Source organism: Schistocerca serialis, chromosome 2 (assembly GCF_023864345.2).
Source record: "Schistocerca serialis cubense isolate TAMUIC-IGC-003099 chromosome 2, iqSchSeri2.2, whole genome shotgun sequence".
Lineage (NCBI taxonomy): Eukaryota > Metazoa > Arthropoda > Insecta > Orthoptera > Acrididae > Schistocerca > Schistocerca serialis.
Window position 1 is genome coordinate 786,077,837 of NC_064639.1, and position 14,693 is coordinate 786,092,529.

At 39.2% G+C, this 14,693-nt stretch overlaps 1 protein-coding gene across 5 annotated transcripts in view; it reads right to left on the reverse strand.

The window, feature by feature from the left end:
* The window catches only part of LOC126458007 (prominin-like protein), a 517,920-nt gene that overhangs the window by 191,551 nt on the left and 311,676 nt on the right, over positions 1 to 14,693 (reverse strand). For all 5 annotated transcript variants that reach the window (XR_007585562.1, XM_050094783.1, XM_050094784.1 and 2 more), the window contains 2 exons: positions 2,594 to 2,758; positions 453 to 577 (listed from right to left, as the gene is read on the reverse strand). Coding sequence is in view for 4 of the 5 variants with exons in the window: in XM_050094783.1 (XP_049950740.1) it covers positions 453 to 577; positions 2,594 to 2,758 (290 nt within the window). In the remaining variant the exon portion in view is untranslated. The remainder of the gene's footprint in view (positions 1 to 452; positions 578 to 2,593; positions 2,759 to 14,693) is intronic.

The following is a 14,693-nucleotide window of genomic DNA, read 5'->3' on the forward strand; positions in this document are numbered from 1 at the left end:
TGATCAGACTTAACTTTAGAAGAAGCAACTTCCACATTTTCTATCACCTGTGCTGGAAGTTGCACCTCCTTAAAGTTAGTCAATAAACAGCGTTATTGTTGACAAGTAACTTCTTCAGAAGTCTAGATAAATTAGTGCATAAAACATTGCAGCAAAATAATACAACCAGTGAAACAGTATTTCAATATCTTTCAGTTTATTTTACCTCTTGACCCTCCTCTAGCTGTTGCTTAGACAACTAGTAAGTATGCATTGTATTCCTGTCGAACATTCAAAATATGCTGACAAATTCTAACATGTTGCTTATTCTGGAGAAAATATATGTACCTAAACGTATTTATGGAGATACTGGTCTGCAGGAAACTGATCAGGACACTCAAAACAGTACACACAATTGAGTATGTGAAAGTGTTACTACTGTGACATTCAAGAAAACGATTTCATGTACTTACATTCGTAAAATCTGCTGTAGTATTAAGATTTTGTATATTCTGACTTGTGATAGCATTTTGACAGGCAGGCTTGGTACTACAGTTTTTCAGCATTTCCTCCAAATCTGCTCGAATTTCTGATAATTCTGAAAGGAGGAAGGAAATCATGTCACAAATATGAGGTGTAGAAATGGAATGGACTGAAGAGTATGATTTTCATGAGCAGTTAATTTCCGTATTTTTTCCAATTTCATTTATTTACGAAACTTCCTGGCAGACTTAAACTGTGTGCCAAATCAGGTCTCGAATCTGGAACACTACCCATAATAAGCAGTGTCATTGGTTTGAGTACCAGTCTAACACACAGTACTAATCAGCCAGAAAGTTTCAAAATTGCATGCCCTACACTTCACAGTGAAAGAATCATTCTTATTTATTTATATTTTTTAGTATGTACATCAGCTGTCACTAAAGTAACAAACTGGAGCTGAATTATACACTATTTTGTTACACCACTCTTTATGAATACTGATGTAAAGCTGGATTCATCTTCAAACCATTATCAGTGCATCATAGGATGAAAATTCTGACTCTTATGCTGTGGCTGTCACTGAACAACGTGACAGGTTGAAACCATTGTCAGGCAGAAATTCCATATTAGGTACTTGCTTCAAGGCATCAGTTCACCAAGAAAAGTCAGTGTTGGATAGTATGTGTGAGGCTGGCTGTTGACCGTAATGATTAGACAGAGTGAGACACTTCATTGTTGTACAAAGGCAAAGTCAAAGCTAGGTCTTAACATACAAGTGAAATTATTTGCTTCACAACAGCCAGACACTTGGGGAATTTTGAAATTCACTCAACTGACCTGTTGATTCCTAAGGAAAATTTTTGCTGATTATCACATTGTATAGTTTCATTCAAAACTATCAGATTATGTGAAGCTCTGGGTGAAGATAACACTGTAAATTTATCTATACACACATCATAACCAAAGAGGTTCCCCACTAACAATTAGTTCAACTTAACAGCCATTTAGCCAATAAGCACGCAACACAACTTGAGGTTTAAGTTTTATTATATGGAAATTTATCTATTCTTACGATCCAAGCAGTTAAGTCATGGTTCTGCCACTCTAAGGCCCAATGGAGGGTGTTGAATCATGCTCAGAGTTTATATTACGGGGGGGGGGGGGGGGGGGGGGGGGGGAGTATTTAATGTTCTATTGATGATGAGGTAATTAGCTGCAGACCACAACCTTAGAATGGGTGGGGGGGGGGGGGGGGGGGTTGAAGGTGGGGGGTGGGGTGGAAAGTACATTGGCTGAACAGTTTTCCAAGGCAATATTATCCTGGAACATGTTTTAAGAGATAGTGTGTCGCCACATAGCACACAAATATGGATGGTCGCATGGGGATGTGAACTGCCACCTTTCTGCCTGTTAAAAGTTCTGTGGACTGCACAACCTCAGTCAATAGGGGACTGAGGACTGGCACAAGTGACCAGTATTAAATGCATGATGTAACACACTAGACCCATTTTAAGAAAACGTATTTTTGGATTTGAACTAACTTGGGGAATATATTCAATATTTATATGTTTTTAACAAGTGTGTATGTGATATGGTTTGAGCAAGAAACCATAAAAAATTAGTTGGTTAATTGACTTGAAAGAATTTTTATTTTAAACAAAGGAGGAATATAAAAATGATTCTATCAATTATGTGTTTACTGTGAGCGAGTACTGCAAATAACAGTAGTATTTTGCAATTGTTAAAAACATTGTAGTAAAACCACATTTCAATTGCACGTTCTTCAATCTAACTCAGATTTAACAAAGTCTCACCTCCATATAAATTTGACAGTCATATGGAAAGAAGAGAAAGTGTTTGGAAGTCTCACCCTTGTATAATCATTACGCGCATTAGTCCACAAAACACCTTCAGATATTAATGCAAGAGAAAAAAACACAATGCTGTTTATAGAATGCCATGCCAAAAAAAATATAAACAGGATAAAACATGTAGACTGTTTCATATTCCACATGGTTTTATCATATCGAGATATTATAACTGCTTATGACAAAATTTTAGAAGTTAGTGGGTTGATTTTCTTTGAATTGACGCCACAACATAAACTGTCTTTTTCTTTTACCTCACTTACCACGCTGGAGTTGAACTGCACTGCTCTGTAATGACTTCGTAAGTTCTTGAGTTTTCTTAAGTTCCGCTTGAACAACTGGGAGATCAGCCACCAACAGAGTGAGATTAGATAAAACCACAGCCTGGGATTCTTCTGCAAGCTCACTTGCCAGTAACTTTCCACAGGCTGTAAGTGAAATTCACAAATATACCATTCACAGAAATTACCAGAATATTCTGAAAATGACAGGCTTGGGTCAGGATTTGAACACATCTGATACACTTACAAATGGCAGCGTAGATTATATTCCACAGACAGGAAACAACATGGCACTGACACATGGATAGATGTCACAACACAAGCCTAGCTGAAAGGAGAGGATAAGGGAGAGACTAAATAGAAGTATTATTACATGTCTCAATGTTATAGCAAAAGCACTGGCTGAAACTCAAGAATGGAATACGGGTGGGGTGGGGGTTGGGGGGACCATATCATATCATCACTTGACAGTTTGTGCTGTAATTATAACACAATGCATTTACAACAATAAAATCCTGTGAAGCTTCGCTGATGTTGTGTATAATAATAATAATAATTATTATTATTATTATTATTATTATATCTTCTTCTAATAGTGTCATCCCAGTCTTAAAACAGTGCAACCCATTTTGAAACTCTGCTCTAACAAGTGCCAACAATAACTAAAATGAAATGTTTCTATCTTGATCATGACAGCTGACACTACAGGGAGTACCACAGGTGATAGACGCCACGACTGAGAGATCTGATGAAAAAGAAATTTATTCTGCTTATTACGGACATGAAACTACACAACTGAGTAGAATTACTGTCCTGTAAATGAATATGCAAGTGGAGAATACTCAGCCACACAGTTTCTAGGCGCATCCACAAAGCATCAACTGTGGCTGCAAGAGGACCTGAACAAACAAGCTGTCGACCGACTACATCACAGACATGCTCATTATGGGTGTTAGACGAATGCCCAGAACAGGGAAGCAGTGGTACTGTCATTCTTCCAAGAAGACTTGCACATTTCTCGCTTCGTGCGGCTAAGTATTGTCCTGCTGAAATATGGCATATGGAATAGCCTGCAAGAGGGGCAATGCCTCAGGCTGTAAGACCTCCCTGATATAGCAGCAGCTGTTCAGGTTCCCCTCAAGACACAGGAGGTGAGAACCTGTGTTATAGGCAATGCTGCCCCAAACCATCATACTTGGCGTTTGTCCGCTACGGCGATCAACAATACAATCTGCCTGATTACTTCGCTACAGTGGCATCAAACATGTTTGCAGTTTGTAGGACAAGTTGAAGGAGGACTCATCCTAAAACACAACGTTTTGCCACTCAGCACACAAGTGTTGGCATTTACACATCCATTGCAGACTCCGGCATTGGTATGTTCTGGTCACTGGAAGTCAATGCAATGGTATGCATGTCGCCAGTCAGCCTGCCAAAGATGATGTCGAACCATCAACACAGACATGTTGACACCTATTGCAGTGCTCCAATGTCGTGCCAATACTAGGGATGAAGCTGTTCTGTTCGTTAAGGCCAAGTGGATAAGATAGCAGTCATCTTTCGCTGTGGTCACACTGTGCCATCCGATACCCTGTTGGCACTGTGTATGGCCATCTTCTCTACACTGGTTCCACATATGCCTCACTGTCGATGTAGCATGCCGTGTACAGGCCACAACATCATGGAATGACATACATGCATCACAGCCCAATCATTCTGCCCCATTTGAATGCAGTCATATGTCGATATTCCACCTTGTGATGTCAGCGAGGCATAGTGGCACTTGGTTCTGCATTTCCACTTTGTATGATGGCTCTGCACTGACTGACTGCTGCATAACACTGGCCTGTCCGGTCACACAAGAGATGGCACTGTTGGGCCTACGTGCATACAACCTCTCTCCCTTTAAATCACTTATTGTGGTTCCACTGTCCTACACATCCTCTTATTGTGGCATATTGCACACAATTGCTACTGAGTGTTTCACATTTTACAAACAGTAGTGTATAAATGTTCCTGCACGACCACAGCTTATAAGCTAAATCACAGCCGTGGCTGCTTCAATAGATTAAATCGTCATCTTACACAATACAGCATTTTTAAAAGCTTAAGGTATAGGCTTTTAATTCATTGATATTTCTCTCATTATGTTGTTTTCAGCAACTGAAAGAGCTTCCGTAATCACAATCCTTGTTTAGAACCTGGGAGTCAACACATGCAAGATACAATTATTTAACTTCAAAATAACATTGTTCAACAAATACATCAAAAAATTAGATCAAATATCGTAAACATATTTATAATTAAGTGAAACATGTTTTACTATTCAGTGTGTGTCAGAGTACACTTTCATACAGTGTTACAATACCATGCACATTAATGTCTCACTTTTTCTTTACAAACTATTCATACATATGTAATCTGTTTCTGTGAAATTCTGTAGATGAAACCAGAAAATTTTGTCTACAGGGTTTCATTGGAATCATCTTTAGGGATTTAAACACGAAAAAAAACTACATCTAAATTTTTTTTGCAGTCTTCATTTCTGCTGGGCCTTGTCAGTGGTTGTTCAGGTTGCCAGGAGGCAGCAGATGGGGTAGTAGGAATTCTGTATTTCAAAGATCCAGGCATGAGGAGCCTAGCTACACTATCAATAAACATGGCTCAGCAGGTTGGCACTGGAATCTAGAGGGGAGAGCATCATTAGTCTCCAGAATGAGATTTTCACTCTGGAGCGGAGTGTGTGCTGATACGAAACTTCCTGGCAGATTAAAACTGTGTGCCGGACTGAGACTCGAACTCGGGACCTTCGCCTTTCACGGGCAAGTGCTCTACCGATAGAGCTACCCAAGCACGACTCACGCCCCATCCTCACAGCTTCTGCCAGTACCTCGCCTCCTACCTTGCAAACTTTTCAGAAGCTCTTCTGCGAACCTTGCAGAACCAGCACTCCTGTCGGTAGAGCACTTGCCCGTGAAAGGCAAAGGTCCTGAGTTTGAGTCTCGGTCCGGCACACAGTTTTAATCTGCCAGGAAGTTTCAGCATCATTAGTGGTTCACGCCTCCAAGCATATGTCAATGAACTCCCCAAATAATTGCGACTGCTGCTAACACCCGATCACTTTATCAAGAGCTACCCAGGATCCACATGACACTGAGCAACAGAATTGGATTTGGAAACAGTTATTCTGCTAGACAATGTCCCATTGCTGTCTGGTATTTTCCATGTGGACTAATTGTGACCTGTCTGTAGTCCACACTGTTGTTTGTGGGCATGCGAGTAATAGACCAAATAACATGTAGTTTTTGTAGGTTTTGGCAACTACAACAGGTGGATGGGAGTGGTGTGTGTGTGTGTGTGTGTGTGTGTGTGTGTGTGTGTGTGTGTAGGGGGCATGGAGGCAGGGAGGGGGGGGGGGGGGTTTAATAGGGCAAGAAGGTGTTGGGAGGTGTCGCAGCGGCCCCTTATCAGTTAGAGGGCCTGCACAACAGACAAGCAAGATGGGCTGCCAAACTCCTTTCAAGAGCTCAGATAGAAACCTTGCCAACGGATGTAAACAATAACAGGCTCTCAATATAAACACGGAACTATTTCGCCAGATGACATGTGACACGTTCCACCAATTGGAACTCAAGTGATTCATGCAGCACTCCGCCAACTCGGCATTATAAGCAATGCCGGACAGTCAGACTGGCAATGTTTACTTACAGATATAACAGCTCTGGCCAGTACTTATGCCGGCTCTAGCATAGTAAACACTTGTCGTAGCATTCAGAGTAGATTTTGGTCATTATTTTCTTTCATTGCCCTGTATTCTTATCTGGTTTTGCTACCACAAGAATTGTGGGGTTTTCTTCTTGTTCTTGTTTCTTTTTTTTTTAAATTAGTGCATGCCAAAAAGGCAGTTTTCTTTAATTATAACGAACTTGACTGTTAGTTCTTTCCTGCTGACTGCAGGACACTACAGGAGGTAATGGAAGGCAACAGAGGGGAAGGCAGGTGGTTATCGATTATCATCTGAAAATTACTGAAAAAAGTGAAAAGTTACAAACATAAAAGTAACAACAGGGACCAGTGACTAGCAGCATTTGAGTATTGTGGATTATGAACAAAAGGTTTGCTGGAGGGTCATTTCTCACTCAATAGTTTAGTGGAGCTGATAATGGGATGCATTATCAAGTGGCAAAGGAACTGAAGGGGACCAGTGACCTCGCTGTTTGGTCCTCTCATCCAAATCAACCAACCAACCAACCAAGTGAAGCAACTGGTCGAGTTGAAGAAGCCACAGGTGCTGTGTTGTGGACAGGTTGTTCAGGAACTGAGTGGCTGAATCTGCAACTAGCCACAGTTTGAGAGCAATCAACTGTGCTGGAACCCAAGTGCACCTTAACCACATTAAATGAATGGTTTTATTCTCTTTCTCATTATCAACTGTTAATTATCACAACATAAATATATTATGTTATCTTCTGACAGATCATATGTTCATGTTTAATCTATAGCAAATAAATTTCTGAAATAGTCTTCGTAGCAAGATTGGATGAAGTACGATGCTCTGCAAAACTTAAGGATGAGATAGATATTAATAGCTTAGCGGAAATGAATGAAAGTGCAGGATCACCACCTTCACAACATGAGGCAGTTGAAGGTACGAGAAAAAGAAATTGGGTGTCAATCAGCAAACAGTTATGATGCACTGTGGTGGAGGGTCTTCATTACAAAATGGCTTGGATACAACATTTGAATGACTTCATATGGGCGGAATTATCAGTGAACTGGAAGTAAGGTGATGGGTCTTCTACAGCAGCAGATTACCGTAACATTGTACAACAGGTGAGAAGGGACCCACTTCAAATAGCAGGTGCAATTACAGCCTCATTTAACAGGAGTGCAAGGCATGAAATTTCACACTCCACAGTGGCATGGGGATGGTCTCTCTGCACGAGGACCAGTATGTTGTGTTCTGCTGACACCTGCACATTGATGGCACCATCTGCGATGGTGACAGGAGCACAGGAATTAGACCAAAAAGAGCAAATTCAGTCTGGATAGTTGTTCTGGACATACCTTCACATGGTAAGGGGTGGGGACACAAAATAAAACCAACAACACTGTCTAACATTATCGGTTTGGTGATCTAGGCGTTATTGGGACGAAAGGCATAAATTTGCATAGGTGTACTGATCTCCAAATCTTTGAACATGGTACACTCTCCAGTCGCTGTTATTGTGACATGGTACTCCTTCACAATGTGTGTATTCAGGGCTGAAAACTGCCCTGATTTCATTTTTATGAATGACAATACACAACCGCATCAAACAGTGCAGATGGAGCTTTTTGAATAAGAGGATATTTGACAAATGGACTGGCCTGTCCATTATCTAGACTTAAAATCCTACTGAACAAGTGTGAGATGTATTGAGGCACCAATGACCATCCAGCATTTGGCAACAGCACTGGTGGAGAATAACTCTTATTAACCTTATGGGCAGCATGGAGCACATTGCATAGCATGTATTGCCATACACAGTGAAAACAAACCATATTAAAAACCACGTCTCACCTTTCGTAATGTCCAGGGGATCATCACGAATCACAGTGACTTCATCGTTGTTATTGACCTTGAATAAAAGTGTCATTTCTGTTTGTCTCATATTTATTTCGGTTGTTTTCTGTACTACACTGCAGCAGTTCTTTCAACACTACATGATAAAAAGTATCCAGACACCTGGCTGAAAATGACTTACAAGGTCGTGGCGCCCTTCATCGGTAATGCTGGAATTCAATATGGTGTTGGCCCACCCTTAGACTTGACAGCTTCCGCTCTCGCATGTATACATTCAATCAGGTGCTGAAAGGTTTCTTGGGGAATGGCAGCCCATTTTTCATGGAGTGCTGCACTGAGGAGAGGTATCAATGTTGGTTAGTGAGGTCTGGCATGAAGTCGGCACTCCAAAACATCACAAATGTGTTCTAAAGGATTCAGGTCAGGACTACGCAGGCCAGTCCATTACAGGGATGTTATTGTCATGAAACCACTCTGACACAGGCTGTGCATTGTGAGCAGGCGCTCTATCGTGTTGAAAGATGCAATCACCATCCCCGAATTGCTCTTCGACAGTGGGGGAAGCAAGAAGGTGCTTAAAACATTAACATAGGCCTGTGTTATAATAATGCCACCCAAAACGACAAGGGGTCGTAACACCACTGCCTTTGAATTTTACTGTTGGCATTACACATGCTGGCAGATGATCACATTGTGTACCATGATTCGTCACTCCACACAACGTTTTCCATTATCCAGTCGTCCAATGTTTACGCTCCTTACACCCCAAGCGAGGCATAGTTTGGCATTTACCGGTGTGATGTGTGGCTTATAAGCACCTGCTCAACCATGAAATTCAAGTTTTCTCACCTCCTGCCTAACTGTCATAGTACTTGCAGTGGATCCTGATGCAGTTTGGAATTCCTGTGTGATGGTCTGGACAGATGTCTGCCTATTACACATTACGACACTCTTCAACTGTCGGCGGTCTCTGTCAGTCAACAGACGAGGTCGACCTGTACGTTTTTGTGCTGTATGTGTCCCTTCACGTTTCCACTTTACTATCACATCGGAAACAGTGTACTTATGGATGTTTAGGAGTGTGGGAATCTCGCATACACTACTGACACCCAATCACCTGACCACATTCGAAGTCCTTCCGACAATCTTTAATCTGGAAAAATGGGAAAAAATAATTTTCAGTGTTACATCTGAAATGACTTCTTATCACCTGCAGAAAATATTTCATTGCTTTTACTGGACTCTTGACTGGGACATAACACCATCCCTGTCTTTTGGAGTGTGACAAAAGACTTAACATAATTTGGATGACACTCTAAACTAATATGACTTTTTGTGATAAATAAACAAGGAACTGTTTCATTGTTAGAAAAATATACAGTATTCAAAAATTATGATAGTAACTGTGAACAGGAACTGTTATAAAATATTTAATTTCAACAAATTCAAGTCCCAAATGATAGAAGTCATATGTGATGTATCATCATACACTGCACTGACTTTCTATCCACTGCAAGTCACTTCCATACAAATTACAGCTGCAACAGTTTAGCTGACAGTATGAACTGCAAGTTATTCAAAAAATTAATGATTTGAGACATTTCTGCTACAATTTGAATGCTTAATATCCATGTCTGTGCACTTTGGATTTCATGCTATGTGGTGCTACATTCTCTTGTCACAGCTGCAGCTGCTTATTCACTGATTTCCGCACCAGGCAGAAAGGGCTGTACAAACCACAGTTACAATCAGTTCTTCAAGTGGCAAAAATGAATAACTTCAATATTTTTAAAACAAATTCTGACAGTGCATTTCTTTTGGTGTATTCTTCCTGTGTGAAAAATTACCAGGTAGGTTTCAACATATCAGAGTGGGCCATTCCTTGTGAGTTTTCTTTGGCACAATGATGTTTCATGTTCAATCTTTTAGATGTAAATTACCAAATAAGCACTGCAGAAACCTAAATATCAAAGCATTTCCATTAATGTGTGCTAGCACCATAATTTTTACAAATAATTTTCACGGGAAGACGTCTATGTGCTGGAAAACTATTTGGAAATATACCATTGCATTTTATGCACATAAACTAATTAAAATTTCCTTGTGAAACCTTCAAAACCAAATAATCAATGCTTCCAGATATGTTTATAACGTATGTTATGTTTTTAATTTTGATACTTCACTCACTAAACTGATACTACAGCACCTGAAACCTCTGAAATCTATGAGTTTGTCATGACAGTAAGTATTATTTTTATATATTTTATCCATCCTCCTTTCTGATCTGCAGGGTAATGAGCCATGGTGGCACTTGAAAAATGTGGGAAAGGTGACAAAATATTTGAAAAATGATGATTAAAAGGTGACAAATTATTTCTAAGAACAGATCTGGTACAAATAAATTGTTTTCATTTATAATCACCTACCAAAAATGTTGGTTCAGACATTAACAAATCTCTCTATTGTGACTCAAGATGGAGTATGGTCATTTTTTTCCTTCATAAATATTCACTAATATATGCAAAATGCATTGGTAATCGTAATTCACAAACAAAATCTAAATCACATTTTTACAACCAATGACACTATACACTTCAATACTGGAAAAAGATCAAGAAAATATTTTTCAGTTATTGTTTCTTACGAATTTTCATAAACAATGAAGTAATTGTAATAGACTTTCTTTTCTCAAGATTTTCCACTTCCCTTTCTTTCACTCTTTCTTCCACTTTCATGCACTCTCAAATCATACCCTGAACCAACTTTGCTGCCTTTAAATCATTTTCTGAGGACTCTGTTGAGTTTCGCTGAGAACTGAGAGAAGTTCTTCTGATGCCTCTATATACAGTCAGTGTTCTTAAGAGCTGTGAGTCAATGGACACAAAGAGAAAACATGGGCATCATCTCACAACATTCCTCGCACTCAAAACACTGTTTAAAAATCTTTTGGCCATTGCATAACCTTGTCTTCTAATGCTGGCTTCGAAACAGAATATCATGTACTCTCTATTTCTGCATTTCCATGGGAAATTATAGGAGAAGCCTTAACAACTTTTGGAAAATTTGGATACTTTAACTCAATGGGTGATCAGTTTCATTTTGAGACACGCTGCTTCCAGTAATTGTTATTTCCTTTCATTATCTAAAGCTGCATCACCTTTTTTTAGACTGAAGAACCTTCCACTCATCAAATGAGAAAGCCCACCAGATATCAATCGGCATCACTTCTGCAATCATTAATATGTCATTGCAGCCTCTGCTCTTTACCGTATTTACTCGAATCTAAGCCGTACTTTTTTATCCGCTTTTTGTACTCCAAAAGACTGCCTGCGGCTTAGAATCGAGTGCAGAGTAAGCGGAAGTTCTGAAAAATGTTGGTAGGTGGCGCCACAACTAACTACTGCCGTCGAATATACGTAGCGCTACACAGGCATGCTTGTGTAGACACAAAGATAAATACTGGCGCCAAAACCTCTGCGCCAGTAAATAAATTAAAAGAAAAGGTAGAAGAATGTAAACATTATGCCATGTATTCTTTCGTATTTGCTGCTATTTCATTTTAAATCCTGTCTGCCTAATAAACTAGGAAACTAGAGTGAGACACCAGCAAGCGCGGAAGAATATACGTATCATGTCATTATTATATTCGTATTATTCTTATGCTGGATAGTGATACAGTCAGAAATGAAGCACGGCAACTGACTAGATTTTTAAATCTAAGATGACTCTAATTTCTATGCAGAATGTTATGTACTAAACAGGCGTCTGCAAGGATTTTCAAACGGAGAAAATTTTTTGCTAAACTCTCGTTCAGAACATCTATCGTATGCAGTCTATTATTTGGTTCTTGTTGATCATTATCAAAGAAAGCAACAGTGTAAGTAATAACAAATAGCAGTCTCTTGTCATTCTTTTGCTTATGTGACAATTCCTCTCTTATTTTTATTGTAAGCGGCGGTAGCGCGCACAAAAGCAAGCCATGCCTCGAGCGGCGATAGGTCGTAAACACTCTTTATCAGAATCCGACAAACAATGGATGGCACAGTACAATAATGCATTTTCAGCTTAGAGTGACGTAAACACCAATAACAAAGAGAACGGCACTGATCTGATTAAAGCAAAATAAGCGATCGATTTAAACCACACAAAACATTTAAAAAAGGAAGGGTACCCTTATAAATACGGACTGAGCACCTGACACATACCAATGGCTACTTGATTAAGCTTAAATGTTAAGCTTACGACTCGAACCAAACTACTGTAGCTGTATATTCATCCATTCGACCTAAATTGTGTCTCATATTACAATGGACCAACTTTGTTTCAATTTGGAGGTGCGGTCTAAAACTTTGCTCTCCCCCTTGAATTTCGAGTCTCAAATTTCAGGTGCGACTTAGATTCGGGAAAATTTTTTCCCTTGCTTTCGAGTCTCATTTTTCAGGTGCGGCTTAGATTCGAGTGCGGCTTAGATTTGAGTGAATACGGTATTCTTTCTTTGGCATTAAAAACCAAAAGCTTTTCAGTGGTGCACTTGATAGGCACATCTTTTCAACTACATATTTGCACTCTACAATGTAATGTTTTCTGGACATTCTTTAGAAACCATAACTTCTCTCGTTCTTACAGGTTATTCACCTCTTCAGTTAATCACTTGCTAACAACTAGTTGTTCAAGAGGAAGCAGATTATCCAACATACAGAGAGCATTATGAAGAACTTCACAAACATTCTCAATTTTTCTCAAAGCAGAAACCTTCAAACCACGAGCCAAAAAGTTTGAAGTATGTTTTCTATTTCTGTATGCATCTTCTGGATCAAACGTGTTTGGCTTTGAAAATATTGTGTGAACTTACTGAATACATTTGGAGATGAGATTATGAAATGAAGTTCTGTTTTTATTTAAGGTTTCTTTAAAGCACTTACAATGATATTGAAGAATTTGGACTGAACAGTAGCAGAATTGTTTTTTTAGAGACATATGCTTAAGTAAGTAATATTGAATACCATTCCACTGTTATAAAATCCTACTGATTGGAGGTCCTAAAGTACGTCACCTTGTTGTATGCCTCAAAAACTTGTGATGTGGAATGTTACCGAGTTCTTTCAAATTCTTCCCAGCAAACAGACAAACCATCGAAATAACATTAACTACGGACCAGAGATTCAGACACTTCTTCATCTTAACACTCCAAAGCCTTTACATACCCATTACGCACTGTATAAATTTTGCACATTCAGATATTTGTAAGTTGTCTGCCTTGGGTCTCCTTGACATCAGTATCTGAAAGCCGAAACACTTTTTTATTGACATTAGGTCCATCTGATCCCGGTGTAAGGCATTTATTTAGGGACAAGTTGTCTTCAGAAAGTGCTTCACACTATTTCTGATGCGATGTTTCACCATGTGCTATGCCGATGAAGAAAGTTCTTAGGTGAAGCGTTACTCAACACTTACACTCTGACAATATGGTAATGGCTGTTTGTAATTCTTATTTTATCTTTAATGTTGGTAGTTTCATCAAAATTCAATGTGTAATTTGATGAACATTCTCCTCCTAACATGTGGTCCCAGAAATATGGTGCCAGTCCACCAGTTATTAGATATCTCGATTTCTTAAGCAAAAGTGGAAAATGTTGAGGAACACAGTAAGGAATCATCATCTTAAAAATGTTACAAATATCATTTCATGAAACCACAGAGTAATTGGAAATCGCCAATTTCATTGTCCAGATCAATTCAGCAGTGCAGGAACTATCCTTAGTACACAACATCTGTATTGTTGGCATACATACTGAACTTGAAGATTGTCTCTGATCTGGAAGTTCTAAATGTAACTTCTAAATGTAGTTTTCAAAATATCTGCCTCTTCTAGCCAATAACTGCAGAATTTTTATTTTCCCATCTCGAAAAGTTTATTTTCAAAACTGAACAGAAGCAGTTGTAATACAGGAGTATTTGACACTAATACTAACTGCATAAAATATAAACACACACTTAACACATCACAAAGAAACAATCTATCTCATATTTCAGAAGACACCTTTCTTTCAGTGTTCACTTTTAATAACATTTAGAAAATACCTCACAGTATATTTTAGAGCATTCTAATGATCATAGTGCCTGCATCTGCCAACTTGCCTCCATTCTGCACAAAAAGCTTCAAGTTCTCCTCCCTAAGCAGACAAAACTTTTCTTTTTTCTTTTTTTTTTGCCATATTATAGCTCTGTGGAAAACACAAGCACTTACACAGTCCTTCACACTGATCTGATCGAACTCAGAAACATAGCACTGTGGTCAACTGCCTCAAACTTGAGTTCTAATCTGTAACACATTGTAGCTTGCTGATTTTTTTCACCAGTCTTTACATCAGTCTTTTGTATCTCAAGCACTTTTCTTCTACTGCACAGCTTTGAGACAAGCATAACATCAGCATTTCAGTCTGTCCTTTAGTTCTGGCATGTTGCATCTGCTCCTACGAAGTGGTATTGCAGGTGACCCATGGCTATGTAGCCAGA